This window comes from Mycteria americana, chromosome 2 (assembly GCF_035582795.1).
Source record: "Mycteria americana isolate JAX WOST 10 ecotype Jacksonville Zoo and Gardens chromosome 2, USCA_MyAme_1.0, whole genome shotgun sequence".
Taxonomy (NCBI): Eukaryota; Metazoa; Chordata; class Aves; order Ciconiiformes; family Ciconiidae; genus Mycteria; species Mycteria americana.
In genome coordinates this window covers 17,752,143-17,769,170 of record NC_134366.1, presented here as the reverse complement: position 1 = coordinate 17,769,170, position 17,028 = coordinate 17,752,143, and the positions used below count along the sequence as shown (strand labels likewise).

At 39.3% G+C, this 17,028-nt stretch overlaps 1 protein-coding gene across 1 annotated transcript in view; it reads left to right on the top strand.

Moving 5' to 3' along the window:
- MTPAP (mitochondrial poly(A) polymerase) overlaps positions 1-17,028 on the top strand; it is an 18,230-nt gene extending 1,202 nt beyond the window's left edge. Inside the window, exons 2-9 of the mRNA XM_075492560.1 lie at positions 2,699-2,871; positions 3,245-3,478; positions 3,815-4,039; positions 10,467-10,678; positions 12,669-12,895; positions 14,121-14,213; positions 14,323-14,396; positions 16,166-17,028. Coding sequence (XP_075348675.1) covers positions 2,699-2,871; positions 3,245-3,478; positions 3,815-4,039; positions 10,467-10,678; positions 12,669-12,895; positions 14,121-14,213; positions 14,323-14,396; positions 16,166-16,504 — 1,577 coding nt within the window. The 3' untranslated portion in view covers positions 16,505-17,028. The remainder of the gene's footprint in view (positions 1-2,698; positions 2,872-3,244; positions 3,479-3,814; positions 4,040-10,466; positions 10,679-12,668; positions 12,896-14,120; positions 14,214-14,322; positions 14,397-16,165) is intronic.

Below are 17,028 nucleotides of genomic sequence, written 5' to 3'. Positions count from 1 at the left end.
CAGTGTGCCCAGGTGGCCAAGGCGGCCAACAGCATCCTGGCTTGTATCAGAAATAGTATGGCCAGCAGGACCAGGGAAGTGATTGCCCCCTGTACTCGGCACTGGTGAGGCTGCACCTCGAATGCTGTGTTCAGTTTTGGGCCCCTCACTACAAGAAGGACATTGAATTGCTGGAGTGTGTCCAGAGAAAGGCAACGAAGCTGGTGAAGGGTCTGCAGCACAAGTCTGATGAGGAGCAGCTGAGGGAACTGGGGTTGTTTAGCCTGGAGAAAAGGAGGCTGAGGGGAGACCTTATCTCTCTCTACAACTGCCTGAAAGGAGGTTGTAGAGAGGTGAGGGTCGGTCTCTTCTCCCAGGTAACAAGTGATAGGACGAGAGGAAATGGCCTCAAGTTGCATCAGGGGAGGTTTAGATTGGATATTAGGAAAAATTTCTTCACTGAAAGGGTTGTCAAGCATTGGAACAGGCTGTCCAGAGAGGTGGTGAAGTCACCATCCCTGGAGGTGTTCAAAAAACGTGTAGACGTGCCACTTCGGGGCATGATTTAGCAGGCATGGAGGTGTTGGGTTGATAGTTGGACTAGATGATCTTAGAGGTCTTTTCCAACCTTAATGATTCTGTGTTTTCTATGAAGTGACAGTGAGAGACCTCCTGAGAGACCCCCTTAAAAAGACATAGGAAACATTTGATTGATGCTGTGTCTTTAGTACAAGCCAAGAACTAGTGAGGACTGCCTGTTGTTCATATGCTGTAACTTGGGCGTACCATGTAACTTACAGTTAATGCATTTGTGAGCCTGAGGCCTGTGCTTCTACTTATGTTCATGTTTCAGAGCTTGAAAAACATCAGGTAGCAACCTTTTTTTAAAGAGAGGGGGAGATCAGGCTGTATTATCACAGTTTCACAAAACCAACAGTTTTTGCTGTTCGTATCCTTGTACTAACAAATATGTAGCAAGATGGATTAAGGAACAATTCCAGATTTCAGTTAATAATTCCTGTTTTGGTGTATAAATTTGATTATTAGTCTCATCTGCTTTGCTGCTTAACTACGTGAATGCTTGCATTAGCATCAGTGTGCAGAGGGCAGCATTAAAATATGTACGAGCACCATGTGGAGGACGGGGCTGTTTCTTCCAGCAGTAGTGCTGGTGTACACCTGTTTAAAATGATTGTGAAACTCTGGCACTAACTGGAAATGTTGTATGGAACAGGGGAAGAAAGCAAAGCGGACTGCCTCTCATGCATTTAAAATGCTTACCACCACCATTTGGATGTGATCATCTGCATCTGTGCTCTGACGGACTGTGCAAATGACAGCAGAGCCAGGAAGAGATGTCAGAGCACATCTTCTGCTATAGTAACTAAGCATGTACAGGTAGTAAATCATGCAAGAATCGCATAGCCACTCTGGCCTAATGCAGAGAGCTGTGGGAGTGAGAAGATCTGGGCTCATCTCCTGATTGTGTCACTCGTCTATGGGACTTCTCCTTTCTGCATCTCAGTCACTTCACACTTCTCTTCCGCCATGGAAAATAGGATATTTGTCATCTTCATAAAGTGCTTCTTTGGTCATCTGATGAAAAATGCTATACAAAACTAAGCTATTGAAACAACTACTTTGGGTATTTATTATTTACAAGCCTGTGTGAGAGCTCAGTAAACTTGTAAAATAAAAGATTTTTTAAAAATAATAATAAATACTAACAAGTGTCATTAGATGATGGTTAAGATTTTCTTGAGGCCACAATATCCTGTGGGTTCCTCAAAATCAAAAACATGGAACAAAGAGTTCTCTATTGAATCTTCCTGTAGCAGATAGTAGCTGCAGGGAAATAACTGCGTGTTCTCGAGCTTCCCAGTCTGAATTACGAATGGCAGTATTATCAGGTAGCAGCTTCACAGACTCTGGTAATGTGGTGTGGTCAATGGATTAGTTTGCTCTGCAGGGAATTGATTATGATTTCAAATTTAAGACGTGGCCCCTTTGGCTGTATGCAGTCAAGAAAAAAGTTTCTGTGTTTCTGGATGTTCCAGCATGTCTCATTTCCATGTTGATTCTGTAGGCTGTCAGCAGCAATATAGATTGCCAGTAGTGTGGTGAGATATGACTGATCTGTGGGTTTATTGTAGTTGAGTAGATGAAAGTATAGTATTAAATGAAATTTTTGAGTAGGAGTTTACTGTAAAAGAAGGTGAGGAGTTGTAAAAATAAGCAAGTGATGAATTGTTCCGAAGGTGAAAGTGCTGGTTTTGTGGTAGCCGAGAGAGATTATCTTTTATGTGCAGCTTGCCAAAGGTCTAGCTCTGCCTCATACCCTAGCTGGTGTTTCCAGACTTGTATGTAGAGTCCGACTGTGTGTGATGAATTTTTTGATGGTGAACAGCAAATCAAAGAAGAGCTAAGATTCCTTGTATCATCAAGCTTCCTGTGGTATCAAGGGAAGTTAGTATTGTTTTCTTCCTACATTTCCTATTCCTTATTCTTACAAATGTATGCATTTGTGAGAGAAATACACTTACGTTTGTGTCTTCCATTCATTCTTGATTGTTTTCTGTTTTGCTGTGACCCTTTTAGAGAGCCAGGACAAACCTTTGTTCAGTTGTTCAATCTCAGAGGAGGAGATTAAGTGTACTAAAATAAGTTTTAAATCTTTTTGTTTATATAGAAAAGCATTGATGCTTGTTTCTTCTCACAGATGCTGAAGTCAATATCAGAAAGAAGACATTCACTGAGGTTCAAACAGAACGATTGGAGCAAGCAGAACAGACTGTTTTAATTAAGTGCCCACCAAAACTTAATGAAAAAAAATTATTGCAGTATTTATCCAGTCATGGAAACATTAACAGTCACTTCTTTTTTGAAAATCGTGTAAGTAATTAACAGTGTAAACTGAAATCTAGACTTAGACAAAAAGAAATACTAGCATTTGGTCAAGGCCTCATACATGTAAGTTAAATTATATACAATTCATATATTAAATTAGTTTTAATTTGTTAATGTTTGCAAGTTGCTGAGCAACAGATTTTTGTTCCTAAGTCAGCTAAGCAACACCTCCCCTAAGGCATAGGTCTAAAAAAAGTGTCTAAAAAGTGTTGAGGTACAGAATGTAGCATTCGGCTTCAGGACTGTTGTATTAAACTGTCTCAGTACTCCCAGAAACAGCTGAATAATATCAGTACAATCAGTTCAAGGCTTGTATGCATTCATCTAACCCTGTCTATTTCCATTCTTAATGTTTTAGGGTATCCATGCTTTAATAGAATTTTCTGAAAAGGACAGTGTAGCCTCGTTGCAGGATGCTATTGGTATCCCAAGTGCTGCAGAGCATCATGTCGTCCCATTTAAATCTAGACTTTTTACTTTCACGCTGAAAAACCCAGTGAGTCAAGCTGCTGAAGAGACACCAGTTCACCTCTCTCCTCAGTGTCACATTCCAGTGAAAGAGCTTATTCAAAAGCTTTGTAATGCAGATGATGTAAGTATAGGTTTCTAGGTATCTCTCATTTAAAAATGAACCATGTCTATTTCAGATTTGCAAGTGGTCATGTGCAACTTATAAAGCAATTTATTTCTATTAAAATTAAAAAAAGTAACCCCTGTTAGAATTTTGTGTGAATGGTTCTCCTACTTTGAAACAAATAGACGAAATTAGTCATTTTAATTGTCAAAATAATTTCTTCTGTATGAAATAAGCCTGTTTGAGATTAAAAAAAAAATCTTTTAATTGCAATGATATTAAGTAGATGAAAATATATGTTAATAGATAGAAGATGGATCACTGTATTTTTACAATGTTTGTTTTCTTAACTAGATAAGCAGTCAGATGTACATTCTACTGAATGAGTATCAGCTTACAGAAGAAAACATCAAGCTCCGATTTCTGGCCTGTTCTCTGGTTCGGGATTTCACACGTGCATATTTTCCAGACAGCGTGGTAAAGCCATTTGGCTCTTCAGTCAACACCTTTGGCAAATTGGGATGTGATGTGGACATGTTTCTGGACTTCCATGATATACGAAAGCATACTACAACAATGGTAAGATTATGCTGTGCATCTTCAGTCTGTTGGATTTCTTCAACAGAGCAGCTCATTTGCTGTTTCACACACAGGAATCAGTTTATTTATACTTAGGTTTTACATGAGTTCATACTATAGATTGTGAACAAGTTTATTTGAATGTTTGGACTTGAAGACTTTCTAAAGCTGAATGTGACATGAAAGAGATCTTCCTTGCAATAGGAAGAAAATGATTTGGTGTTTGCGTAGTCTTTGTACTGTCAAGGTGAATTTCACTGTGGAAAAAAACCCCTTATCCTCCAAAATTGATTCAGCAATGTCAGACCTTCCCATCCTACTGTTGGGTTTTCTTCTCTGGAGCTGCTGGGCTTCATCCATGCTTTTTTAAAGCTTGGCTTTGATTTTTAGGGTCCCCTGTGTTCTGAAGCATAGTAATTTTGTGTGTGTGTATACCCATGTATTTTGGGAGGGTTGTCAGGTTCTTTTCCTTAGTTTAAAGAGTTGACTTCATGCTACAGAAAAGTTACTGAATAATGTACTGGGGTGCATATATATCCATAAAAGTGTGTGGAGGTGTGAAAGTTTAAGACCTCCTGGGATAGTATTGGTGAATAGTTGCAGGTGGCACACATGTTCATGTTTGTGGTGTCTGTCCAGAGAAAATTACCATGTTAACAGCACTTGATTTTCATTGTGAAGGGAATTTGTTGGCTTACTCCTGAAAGGAACCCAAGGGTAAGCTGATATATGTGAACTGTAGATGTTTTGGGGATCCTGACCCAGGAGCAAAAACAGCAACCAAGCCCGACCAATAATGCAGATATTTCAGTTGTCAGACTTTCCATAAGATACTTCATAATTATTTGAATGCCTCATTGATAATACAACAGTAAGCACCAAGACAAGTGGTGATTACTAAGCAAATGTAGAGGCTTGAAATTGAAATACGCTCACTTGAATTTGCTGACCAAAGTACAGAATTTGCATCAACACCTTGAGAAGTTGGAGGGTTACAAGACTTCAGTAGGCAATATTCAGTCAACAGTATTGCCTTTTTCAACACACATACTAAATTTCATCTTAATCATGTCTTAACCCGTACTACAATTTGGAAATCTGCACTATGTAACCAAGCTCACATGTGTAGTGTTGGGATTTGGGCAGCTTCAAATCGTAATAGTTATTTAGAGTAAGTTATGTCTCAGTCCTTGTGTGTGTAGGCATAAAGAATGGGAAAGGACTAGACAAGGCATTTTTGGAAGGCTCTTACCTCTTGCTGCTGTTTTTTAACTGTGGACAGTGTAAATGTCCTTTCGGATTGGAGAATGAAATATGAAAGAGAGAGATGAGAATCAAGGATAGGAAGAAGGGAAAGTTGGATCAGAAATGCCCTGTGGAGAATTTGGGATTTTTCATGGATTCTGAATGGGTAACTAAGTAAGTGATTGTGGCATTTTGAAAACTTTTCCTTTTATTTGTATGGTGACAGATAGTTTGGGGAAAACCAGCTTTGTTTTCCTTAAAAAAAAATAATTTGACAATGCTCTTAAGCTTTTGAAGACTGAAAATTCGCTCAGCTTTTCTGTACAATTTGTATATTGCCATGTACTTTAATTTTAAAGAAATATCCCTTCAAACATATAGTTCTTAGTATTATTGGAGTGATCAAACACAAAGAAAGCAAATATGTCAGCTGAAAAGCAGGATCATCATGCGTGTGTGGGAATTGTTAAAATCTAGGAACCCTTCGCATTTAAACAGTAAAGTTGCCTTTTAAATTTTGAGGGAAAAATCTTTCAAGTATACAATGTCTATTTTCAAAGCATGTTTTGTAACTAGCTGTTTCCTTTAGTATTCATCCTCTGTAGAAATAGAAGTTCTATTGTGAACTTTAGAGTTACTTGATGATGAACAGGGTTACTAGCAGTTGTGATTACTTGTGGACGGTCAACAGACGTATTACTATGGGGATGCTGCAGCAAAAGCCAGCAGGCATACTGTCTGATCATATGCCTTTAAGTTACATGACAGGATAATAGGCTGCATGGCACACTTACAGAATCATAGAATGGTTTGGGTTGGAAGGGACCTTTACAGGTCATCTAGTCCAACCCCCCTGCACTGAGCAGGGACGTCTTCAACTAGATCAGGTTGCTCAGAGCCCCGTCCAACCTGACCTTGAATGCTTCCAGGGATGGGGCATCTACCACCTCTCTGGGCAACCTGTGCCAGTGTTTCACCACCCTCATCATAAAAAATTTCTTCCTTATATCTAGTCTGAATCTACCCTCTTTTAGTTTAAAACCATTACCCCTTGTCCTATCACAACACGCCTTGCTAGAAAGCCTGTCCCCATCTTTCTTATAGGCTCCCTTTAAGTACTGAAAGGCCGCAATAAGGTCTCCCCCGGAGCCTTCTCTTCTCTAGGCTGAACAACCCCAACTCTCTCAGCCTTTCCTCATAGGAGGATTCTGATCACTTTTGTGGCCCTCCTCTGGACCCGCTCCAACAGCTCCATGTCTTTCCTGTGCTGAGGACTCCAGAGCTGGACGCAGTGCTCCAGGTGGGGTCTCACCAGAGTGGAATAGAGGGACAGAATCCCCTCCTTCGACCTGCTGGCCACACTTCTTTTGATGCAGCCCAGGATACGGTTGGCTTTCTGCACTGTGAGTGCACATTGTCAGCTCATGTCCAGCTTTTCATCCACCAGTACCCCTAAGGCCTTCTCCACAGGGCTGCTCTCAAACCCTTCATCCCCCAGCCTTTATTGATACTGGGGGTTGCCCCGATCCAGGTGCAGGACCTTGCACTTGGCCTTGTTGAACCTCATGAGGTCACATGGACTCACTTCTCGAGCTTGTCCAGGTCCCTCTGAATGGCATCCCATCGTTCAGGTGTGTCAGCTGCACCACTCAGCTTGGTGTCAGCTGCAAACTGTCAGCACAAACTTGCTGAGTGGGATCAGACAGATCCCGGTGTCTATGTCATTGATGAAGATATTAAACACTACTGGTCCCAATATGGGACATACTGTCCCCCTGAGGGACACCACTTGTCGGTTATACTCTGTGTGGTGCAGTGAGGCTTTTGTCTTGTGTGCAAGCACAATCTTTATGCACTGAAGATGATGATCTTGTTGGTTTTGTTGAAATTTTGGAGCATTAAAATGTGGGCGTATCTGCTGCATCAATGTGAAAGTATGTACAAAAATAAGGTACATTAGAGTATTGTCCTGTGAAGAAGTGTAGAAATCATTAGTGCAACTCTTGTGTCTTGATTTAAGCATAGCCAAAATGGGAGACTAAAGTGCCAGTACCTAGAGAGCTTTGTACTTTGTAGGCATGGTGGGTTAATGTTGGCTGGCCTCCAGCTGTCCACCCAGTTGCTCTCTAACTCCCCCCTCCTCAGCAGGATGGGGGGAGAAAATAAGATGAAAAAACTTGTGGGTCGAGAGGGAGATCACTTACCAATAACCATCACAGGTAAAACAGATTCAATTTATTGCCAGTTATTAACAGAGTAGGATAGTGAGAAATAAAAACACAAAATTAAAACCACCTTCCCCACCCCACCCCCCCTTCTTTCCAGGCTCAACTTCACTCCCCACACTTCTGCCTCCTCCCCCCAAGCAGCACAGGGGGATGGGGAATGGGGGTTGCGGTCAGTTCATAACGCTTTGTCTCTGCTGCTCCTTCTTCCTCATGCTGTTCCCTTGCTCCAGCGCGGGGTCCTTCCCATGGGCCGCAGCTCTTCAAGAACTGCTCCAGCATGGGTCCTTCCCATGGGGTACAATCCCTCAGGAACAGACTGCTCCAGCATGGGTTTCCCACGGGGTCACAGGTCCTGCCGGAAAACCTGCTCTGCCATGGGCTCCTCTCCATGGCCTGCAGCTCCTGCCAGGAGCCAGCTTCTGCATGGGCTCTCTACTGGCTGCAGCTTCCCTCAGGGCACATCCACCTGCTCTGGCATGGGGTCCTCCATAGGCTACAGGGTGGATATCTGCTCTACTGTGGGCCTCCATGGGCTGCAGAAGGACAACCTGCCTCACCATGGTCTTCACCACGGGCTGCAGGGGAATCTCTGCTCCAGTGCCTGGAGCACCTCCTCCCCCTCCTTCTTCACTGACCTTGGTGTCTGCAGGGTTGTTTCTCTCACATTTTTCTCACTCCTCCGTCCCAGCTGCTGCACAGCATTTTTTACCCTTTCTTAAATATGTTCTCACAAAGGTGCCACCAGCATCGCTGATGGGCTCAGCTTTGGCCAGCAGCAGGTCCGTCTTGGAGCCGGCTAGAACCGGCTCTGTCCAACATGAGGAGCTTCTCACAGAAGCCACCCCTACAGCACCCCCACTACCAAAACCTTGCCATATAAATGCAATACAGTAGGAAAACAAGATGTCAAGTATAACTCCTGTAATAGGCAATAGACAATACTTCAGAGGAAGGCAGAAGTCTCATATAGTTGGCAGTGTGATTTATAGGGATAATGATATTCTTCCTGGCAAACTCTGTTACTAGTATACATAAGTTGACTGTCTTAGAACAAGTGAAGACAAGGGGAGGTAGCTTTAGTTATGAGATGATATAGCAACAGTGGAAAGAGTATCTTCTGATTTCTGCACTGTTGCAACCTTTCAGCAGGTACCAGCCATGGAGGAGGATGACCAGGTATTTTAGCACCTATTTACATTAAATAGCATTTTTTGAGTCTTATGGCAAACTGATTACTGATTGTGAATTTAAAAAGCAGCAAAAGTGGGAGCATTCATTACTAAGAGTGGACTACCAATACAGTGTTTGACCACAGAGATGATGTTTTTAACATGAGGTTAGTTTGGGAGATTAGTGAATGATTTAAAACAGAGTTCTGTGATATTTTTTAGAGTAACGGTTTTTGTGTTAAAACAGTTGTGCTTCTTGCTGAGGGTACTATATCAATTTACTCCAAAGTAATAGTTTATTTACATTTGCTGTTTTGAGCAACATGGCAAGAATAGGGGGAGAACCACAGGGTTGGGGAAAGTGTATCGGTACTTCAGCCCCCTCAGCTGATACCAAAGCTATATATGAAGGTTCTATCAATTATTAGGAGTGTCTGTTTTATCATTACAAAAAAAGTCTTCATCCAGCATCTGAGAGATATTGAGCTGCTGTCTGGGAAGGCACATTGTGATTTTTGTCACAAACATAAAGGTCTGAATACCAGCGCACCTACGTGTCGGCTGAGTCCCCATCTTTTTCTTTCCTGTTACCTACCTCAATGTTGATAGTTATAGGTTCCTTTCGCTTTGAGCCAGCCCTGCTGTAGCATGCAGCTCCACAGCCAAATGGGATTAGGGACCTCTGTCCGGCTGTGTTCAAACACATGTGCTGGCTGGAGAACTGTTGGCAAGAGGAGAGCAGGAACGGCCACCTCAGTGATTGCCAGAGTGACTCAGAAATTCAGCACCTAAAGTGAGTTTGTGAGAAAGGTTGCAAGGTTCATAACTTCTGAATTGTTTCACCTGTCTGTGAGTGCATGCTTTCTTTGCACTAACCTGGTAACAACAAAAGTAATCTCCTCTGTTTGTGTCTCAGAGGACTAGTTAGATCACTGTGTAATGCTGTTTGTATAGTATGCATTCACCCATGAAATGTTCCAAAGGGGAGGATAAGTCAGTGTCAAGTATTGGATTAGCAAGCAAAATGAGCTGAGGCTTAAAACCATAGAGAGACTATAAAGAGAACAGAGATTTCATAGGTATGAAGTTATTTTATTGAGGTATAAACTACAAATATGACAATTCAAAATACAAAGACCTACAGGAAAATTCATGTCTGATGTTGTCAGAATACATCTCCACATTTTTTTTGTCAGAAGAACTGTATCTGATGTGAAATGATTATTTTAAGTCTTACAGAAGCTTATCTTCATTTTGAAGCATTAAGTAATTTGCATGCTAAAATTTTTAAATTTTTTTAAATTAAAAAGTAATTTTCCTTTACACTGCTACGTGATTCACTAATAACGCATTGTTCTTTGAGGATTTGAAATGGAATTACTGGTAGTTTGAAATGAACGGTGGTTTGGTTGTGTTTTGCCCCTCTTTAATTTAATTGTATACTCCTCTTTTCAGTCAGAGCATATATGCTCTCTTGGGAATTCCAGAATTACTTGGTTTAGGCAATAGTGAGATGTAGTGGTATTATACCCTCATCTGAACAAGTAACTTTACGGTAAGTTGATTGCTATTAACCTGGAAAAATTGAATCACTTAAAAAGAATATAAAAGAGAAAGCAATATATTTTTACCTTTTTTAAGTTCTGCGGGCTGCTTTGAATAATTCTTATCTTTCAGTCTCTAATTGTACAAACTCCTTTGCAAATTGTTGTAGTCTTTCAGAAGTATTCTTAAATGTCTCTCTGGTTTCAGAGCTAACAGTTTACTTTTAAAATTCTGTGTTAGAAAAAAGGTCCCTTTGAAATGGAATATCAGATGAAAAGATTACCATCTGAAAGATTAGCAACTCAGAAAATTCTTTCTGTGATTGGTGATTGCCTTGATAATTTCGGTCCTGGATGCACGAACATACAGAAGATACTCAATGCTCGCTGCCCACTGGTGAAATTTTCCCATCAACCGACAGGATTCCTGTGTGATCTGTCAGTGAGCAACAGGTGAGACCTGGTTTTAAAAAGTTTAGGAGGAATACTAATGTACTTATGTTCTGAAAACCTGTAATGAAAACTGTTTAGTCTACTCCTTTCTGTGTTCTTAACAATGTGAATGTTGGCTCTGAAAGTAAAAAGGATATTTTTGACTTCTAGAACTTAGGTTTTAATGTGCTTAAGATACCTTTCTCCAGCATAGGAAATATTTGCTAGCTGAAACTGAAGACTTGAAAACTACTCTGTACAGTAACATTGGCTTATAAGGAATTGAAAGAAGGCAGTGTTTGTTAGTCATTACTTCCCTTCATGTATATGGGTATATGCACAGCCTTCTTTTGATTGTTTTTCAGATTAAGCAGCTCCATTGTGTTAATTTTCAGTGATTGGGCTTCTGGTTATTTTGGTGTCTGTTTTTTTTCTTCTTAAGGGCCTGCATACACCTGTTTGCTGGCAAGGTATCTTGAATGCTAAATTAACTCACTGCATCAGAAAACGGAGTCTGAAGCACTACTGTCATTTAGGACCTTTCACAGCAGTGCCCAGTAGAGGGAGCAGGCTTCTTAGAAATACCTCTTTGCATCTATTTTTCCTCTTCCAGCTTGCTCTCATTTGGTTGATAGTAAAGCATATAATTTGTTTTGCTGTCACTTATTTTATTAAGAAATACTCACCTTAATTCAGTATACATCTGTAGCCCTGGCATAAAAGTACATAATCGAAAAGGAGTTATTAACCCTTTTCATTGCTGTTAGGGAGTAGTGAAATATGAGTGATTATCTTTCAGAATACTTTTGATTATCTTTCAGAATACTTTTGATATGACTTTTAGTGCAGATTTTGTGATTTGTCTGCATCAGCTACAATCAGATCCTAGACTGAATTTTCTGAATTACCCAAAGTCCTGTTTCAGAATATGCAGGAGTTGTTAAGGCAGTAGCGATCAAATGTCTTACAATAAAATTACTATAATATATGCAGCTACAGTGAAAGTCAGCATACAGTTCTGTGCAAACTTCCTTGTAATTCTCTGCTGATGGTTTGTCTGGTTGGGACTGTCTGTGTTGTCTTGTTATCACTTGGAGTAATAACAAACCTCGTGGACACAAGGAAGCACTTCACAGTTGAAATTTCGGAAGTCTAGGTGTTACAAAACTTTGACATGGTAAACTTCCCGAAAATGCCATGGTGGATTTTTAGAAGAATTCAGTGCAAGACTGGGAGTAAAAACTTCTGCAACTGTAGTTCAACAAGTACTTTAGACCAAAACTGACCCCAAAGTAAGTTTTGCTCTCACATTGTGCTTCCATTTTTCTTCTGCTTTTTCTTGCCCTCCCGTTTGTACACTACATGAATGTTTGACCATATGATGAAGCAGATCAAAAACTGATCCATCTGAAAACCTTTATCCTTCCAGATTAGTTGTTTTTTTCAGCAGGACCAAACGTTAATCATATGAAAATTACCAAATTGACTTGTTTTGCAGATTTCATTGTGTCTCTGCACTTCATGTATTTTTCAGTGCATTATTTTGTTACATTTTAGATTAAAGTTGTAAAAGAAGTTCTAGCTGTATTTTATTATATATTAGGATAGAGGTATTATCTAATGTACCTCAAAGGCAATTGTGGCTAAATTATGTTTTTCACCTTGATTCTGCATAGTTTCACTCCTGAGTACTTGATGGTGGGTTTTTGTTTTTGTTTTCTTCCACTGTGATGTGGAACAAGGAAACAGGAAACAGTGCAAATGCAGTATTATTATTTACCCATAACTGTATCCTTCTTACTATGGAAAACTACCAGGTATTTAATCCTGGACAATTTCAGGCATTCTCTTCTATTTTTTTAAATGCATAAAAGCTAAATGTGTTGGGTTTTTTTTTTTTATGGATACCCTCTTCCCTTATAACTGATGCTCTAGGGCTGAACAATGAACACGTCATCTACTTCACAATTCTCTCATTATTTACATCTCTTACTTTTCATTTCTTCTTCAGCATTGCTATAAAAAGTTCAGAACTCTTGTATATCTATGGCTGTCTTGACTCCCGTGTAAGAGCACTAGTGTTCAGCGTACGATGTTGGGCCCGTGTTCATGGACTTACAAATAGTGTTCCTGGTACCTGGATTACAAACTTCTCTCTAACCATGATGATCATGTTTTTTCTGCAAAAGAGATCACCACCTATCATTCCAACACTAGACCAACTTAAAGAACTGGCAGGTAAGGACTGCTGTTTATGTGTTTATTGAAGTGCTTTCACATTTGTTTTCTCTAAAGTCATGAATAAACCCAAGCAATTTCTTTATGCTCTCAAATTCTAATGCATATTATGTGTGCCTTAAGTTTGAGGGAATATGCAAGTTTTACTTGTATTTTTTTGGTGAAAATAATGCATTTTTAAAGGCAAAATAAATCCATTTTCAATACAATACTAAATTCTATTTAGAGGCATTAGGCTTGTTCTATGCCTCAGATAATTAAAAGTAATTTATTTGCTCAATGCTCCCATGCTGGCTGTTTTTTGTTTATTTTGTATTTTGTTTTTTAGAAGACTTGCAGGGTCTCAAAGGTCTCTGCGGTTGTAAAGGATTTTGTGCATATTGATATGATGTGTATTGTTTTATAGATACCAAATGTTTAAAAGAAAGGCTATACTTTTTCCTCACAATTTGTAATATCCTTGAGACTGTTCAGGCCATCTGCAAATAATTCTTACATCTTTGCAAACAAGCTGTTCTGGCTGTTTCATACATAGCTTTCAGGGTGTATTATCTTCAGTAAATCTAATGAAAGCATAGAGAATGACACCCCAAGTTCTTGATTCCTTGCTCATGCCTTCTGCTTATTGACATGCTTCCTTGGAAGCTTTGAGTGCTTTGAGTGGAGAAAAAGGTCTGTGTTCAGTTGCTTTAAAATCAGTTTAAACATTTCCATCAGAATTCTATAGAATTTTTATGCATAAAACAAAACACCTGTCCTGAAATTTTACAAGAGTATTCCTAATTCTCTTAATTTTTTTTCAGAAAGAGATGGTGGACACTTTGGGTCTGATTTTTTTGAAACCCTCATATAGGTATTAACCTCAGAGATTTGTGCTGTTTAGTGTATAATAAAGCTCTGTATGCAGAGATAGCAAGTTTGTTACTTAAAAGAAGTAACTTCAGAGATACAAAGATGTTATATGCCTTATTCCTGTAGGCTTTTGAAAATACGCCATTTACTCATGTTTCTTTTCCTTTGCCTGTCCATAGACTTTTTTTCTTTTAAATCTTTAACCACTTAAGTTGAATCTTAACCTGAAAGTTCACTTGCGAACTCCTAATTTGATTCGCTTAATATGATAGAATTCATTGAATTCAGTCATGTCTGTTATCTGAATTTTATTAAATACAATGTCATTTTATTGTTTTATCACTTTAAAATCTGCCCATGATTTTTGTTTCAGATAAAAAAGACAAGCATGTAATTGGAGGATATGATTGCTCATTTGTTAGTGATTTAAGCAAGATTAAGCCTACAAAAAATACTGAAACACTTGGTAGGTAAATCTTCATCAACTTTTTTTTTTTTCCCTTAATTTTTATGAGCATATTGAAAATAAACTTTTCCTTAACATTATTGATGGCTGTTGTTTTTCCTTCCTGTAGATGTATTGTTGGGTGACTTCTTTGAATATTTTGGAAACTTTGATTTCAGAAAGAATTCCATAAATCTTCGAAAGGTAAATGAATTTTAATCTCTCATCATTATCAGTTGAATTTCTCTGTCTGCCTTTTGACAAACTACATATGCTAAGCAACAATTTCTATCATTTTTAATTGTATATACAAAGTACATTTAAATTGGCTGTATCCAGAAGCTGAGTCCTTTCTGAGAAGGAAGAGAGTTTTCCTCTCAGAGCCTAATCACTTACAGCACCATTAAGAACATTTACAGTGTCATTACTTGGAGATGTTGGAAACCACAAACTCTGAGGCTAAGCCTGTATGATTTTTCTTGAAAACCCTGTAATAAAAGTGGAAGTTTTAAAAAGTAGAAGCTATTTTGCTTCTGTGAGAGAAAGACCATTAAGATGTCATGATGTTATGTCATAGCAAAAGTCTATGACAAACCCTGTACACCAACAGGCTTTGCATTTAGAGTTGGGAGTCCAGACCCAAACAGTGTCTGCATTAAAACTTACAACTGAGTTCTGAAACTTGCTTTTGGTATTTGAGTTTCCTGCAGCCGTTTCTATCAGCCTACAGTAAGTGTACTGACAACTCAGTAAGCATGACAGGTAACATGATCATTCTGTGCTTGCCAAGAGGTCTGTACTATCACTTTGGTTTACTTTATATGTTTAAGTCATGCAATTTATTGATACGTGTGTGTGTGTGTGCAAGTATAATAGAAATATACATGAATGTAACTACCTTAACTGGCACCTGTTCCCGCTGGGCTGCTTACAGGATGGGGATTTCAGTGCCACGTTGCTATGCGGACGCTCTTTGTTTTGTTCTATTTTCTACTTGGGCACTGTGGATTACTGGCATAAGAGCTGCTGCAGGTTGATCTTAGAAACTAATTCATTAAGCTGGAGAACTTTTGTTTGCCATTAAGCCTTACAAAAAGCAGGCAAAAACGTACACAGGTTGGAGCCTGAGCTAGTCAGGGGAAATGTCTGTGCTGCTGATGTTTTTCTGTTTAACTGGTGAGTCCTTTTGGCCCTGGGGCAAGAGTATGTAGCATGTACGTAGACACTTCCTGGACTAGCATTAGCTGGTAGGCTCCTTTTAGAGCTGGTGATGGAAGGCTTGCAGAGGTTCTGTAATACAGAGTTGGTCAGCTAAGGAGCACTGATAAGCACTGAGATGGAAGTGCATTTAAATAGCAAACTACATAGTCGTCAACAACTTGTGTTGTACTATACCAAGTGCCCAAAAGTGGACCATGACCTGAATAGTTCTGTACTTAAAAGACAGACTGAACTGGGAGGAATTTCAGCCAAGGCAGTAATCTTGTTTTGTTATACTAGCTCTTAATGAGCACTGTGAGAAGAATGGTTTGAACAGTTTAAGTGCTTGTAGTAGTTTATCAAACTGGGCTATGCAGGTTAATATGACACACTCATGCTGCCCATACACAAATGGAGATAGGAGTAGGAGGTTGCAATGAGTGAGGTCTGAGGTTTGTGGAAAAGCAAATGGGAGAGTGGCCAAAAAGACAGGCTAAGCTGTAGTTGTGTGTTCTTTGCCTTGAAGGAAATCTAAGCTGAATGTGGCAAGGAAAACCACCGCTAAGAGGATTCAGAGAACAGGAGTCATACAGTCAGGTTGACAGGAAAATTAACTTGATTAATAATGCCTTTTTTTTTCTTTTGCAGAAAGTTCTCTACTAGGTCAAAATGCTTTTACTCTTAATGCTAATGTAATAACTTGAGTGATTTGTTACTTGCTCAGCCTATAATACATATATGCAACTTTGGCTTTTTCTTTACACTGTCTGCAGGGAAAGGAAGTAAATAAACCTGAGTCGTCTCCTCTTTATATCTGGAATCCCTTTGAACAAGACCTTAATATCAGCAAGAATGTTAATCAGCCACAGCTGGAGAAATTTGTAGCTGTGGCCAGAGAAAGTGCCTGGATTTTACAGAAGGAAGATAAAACTCAGCGAATGATCAATAAAGAGCCATGGGGACTGGCAGCCCTACTGATACCATTTGGAAAAAGTAATCCCAGCAAGATGAAGAATAGGATGAAAGGAATAGGAAGTGAAACAATCAGAAGCCTCTTGGACTCTTTAAAGTTAAATAATGCAAACAGTCTAGAAAAAGCAGTGGGAAAGTGACTTTCAGCACAGAAACACAGTAGCTGATATTCTGTTTTAGGAATTGAATGTGACACACAGTCTGAAGAACATTACTTCTAATATTTCTAGTATGGTGAAATGGAGAGTCAAATGACCTGTTTTCCATCGTGATGCTTTTTTGTACAGGTCTGCTTTCTTTTTGTACATTTTTCCCGTCCTTACTCTTCACTTTTCCATCTGTTTTATGAAATGAAGAGCATTCAAATGCAAGTTTTACAGATACATTTTGGAAGTAACCGTTAAAAAGACTGACAGGAGCAGCATGGGAAAAAGCCTTTGGGAATTCTGTTGGCTAACGTACAAATGATGGGCTAATTAAAAGCTCAAGAAACAACCACCTTTCAGTGAAACCACAGTTTAAAAGAAGATGAATGTTAGAACCGTTGCTTCCATTCCAATCATATTCTGGAAGCCAGTAAAACCGAAGTGCACGTATCTATTTTTGCAATTGTTTTCTATTCATGTAGATAGTGCCAAGACAAAATAAAGAGAATGGAATTAGA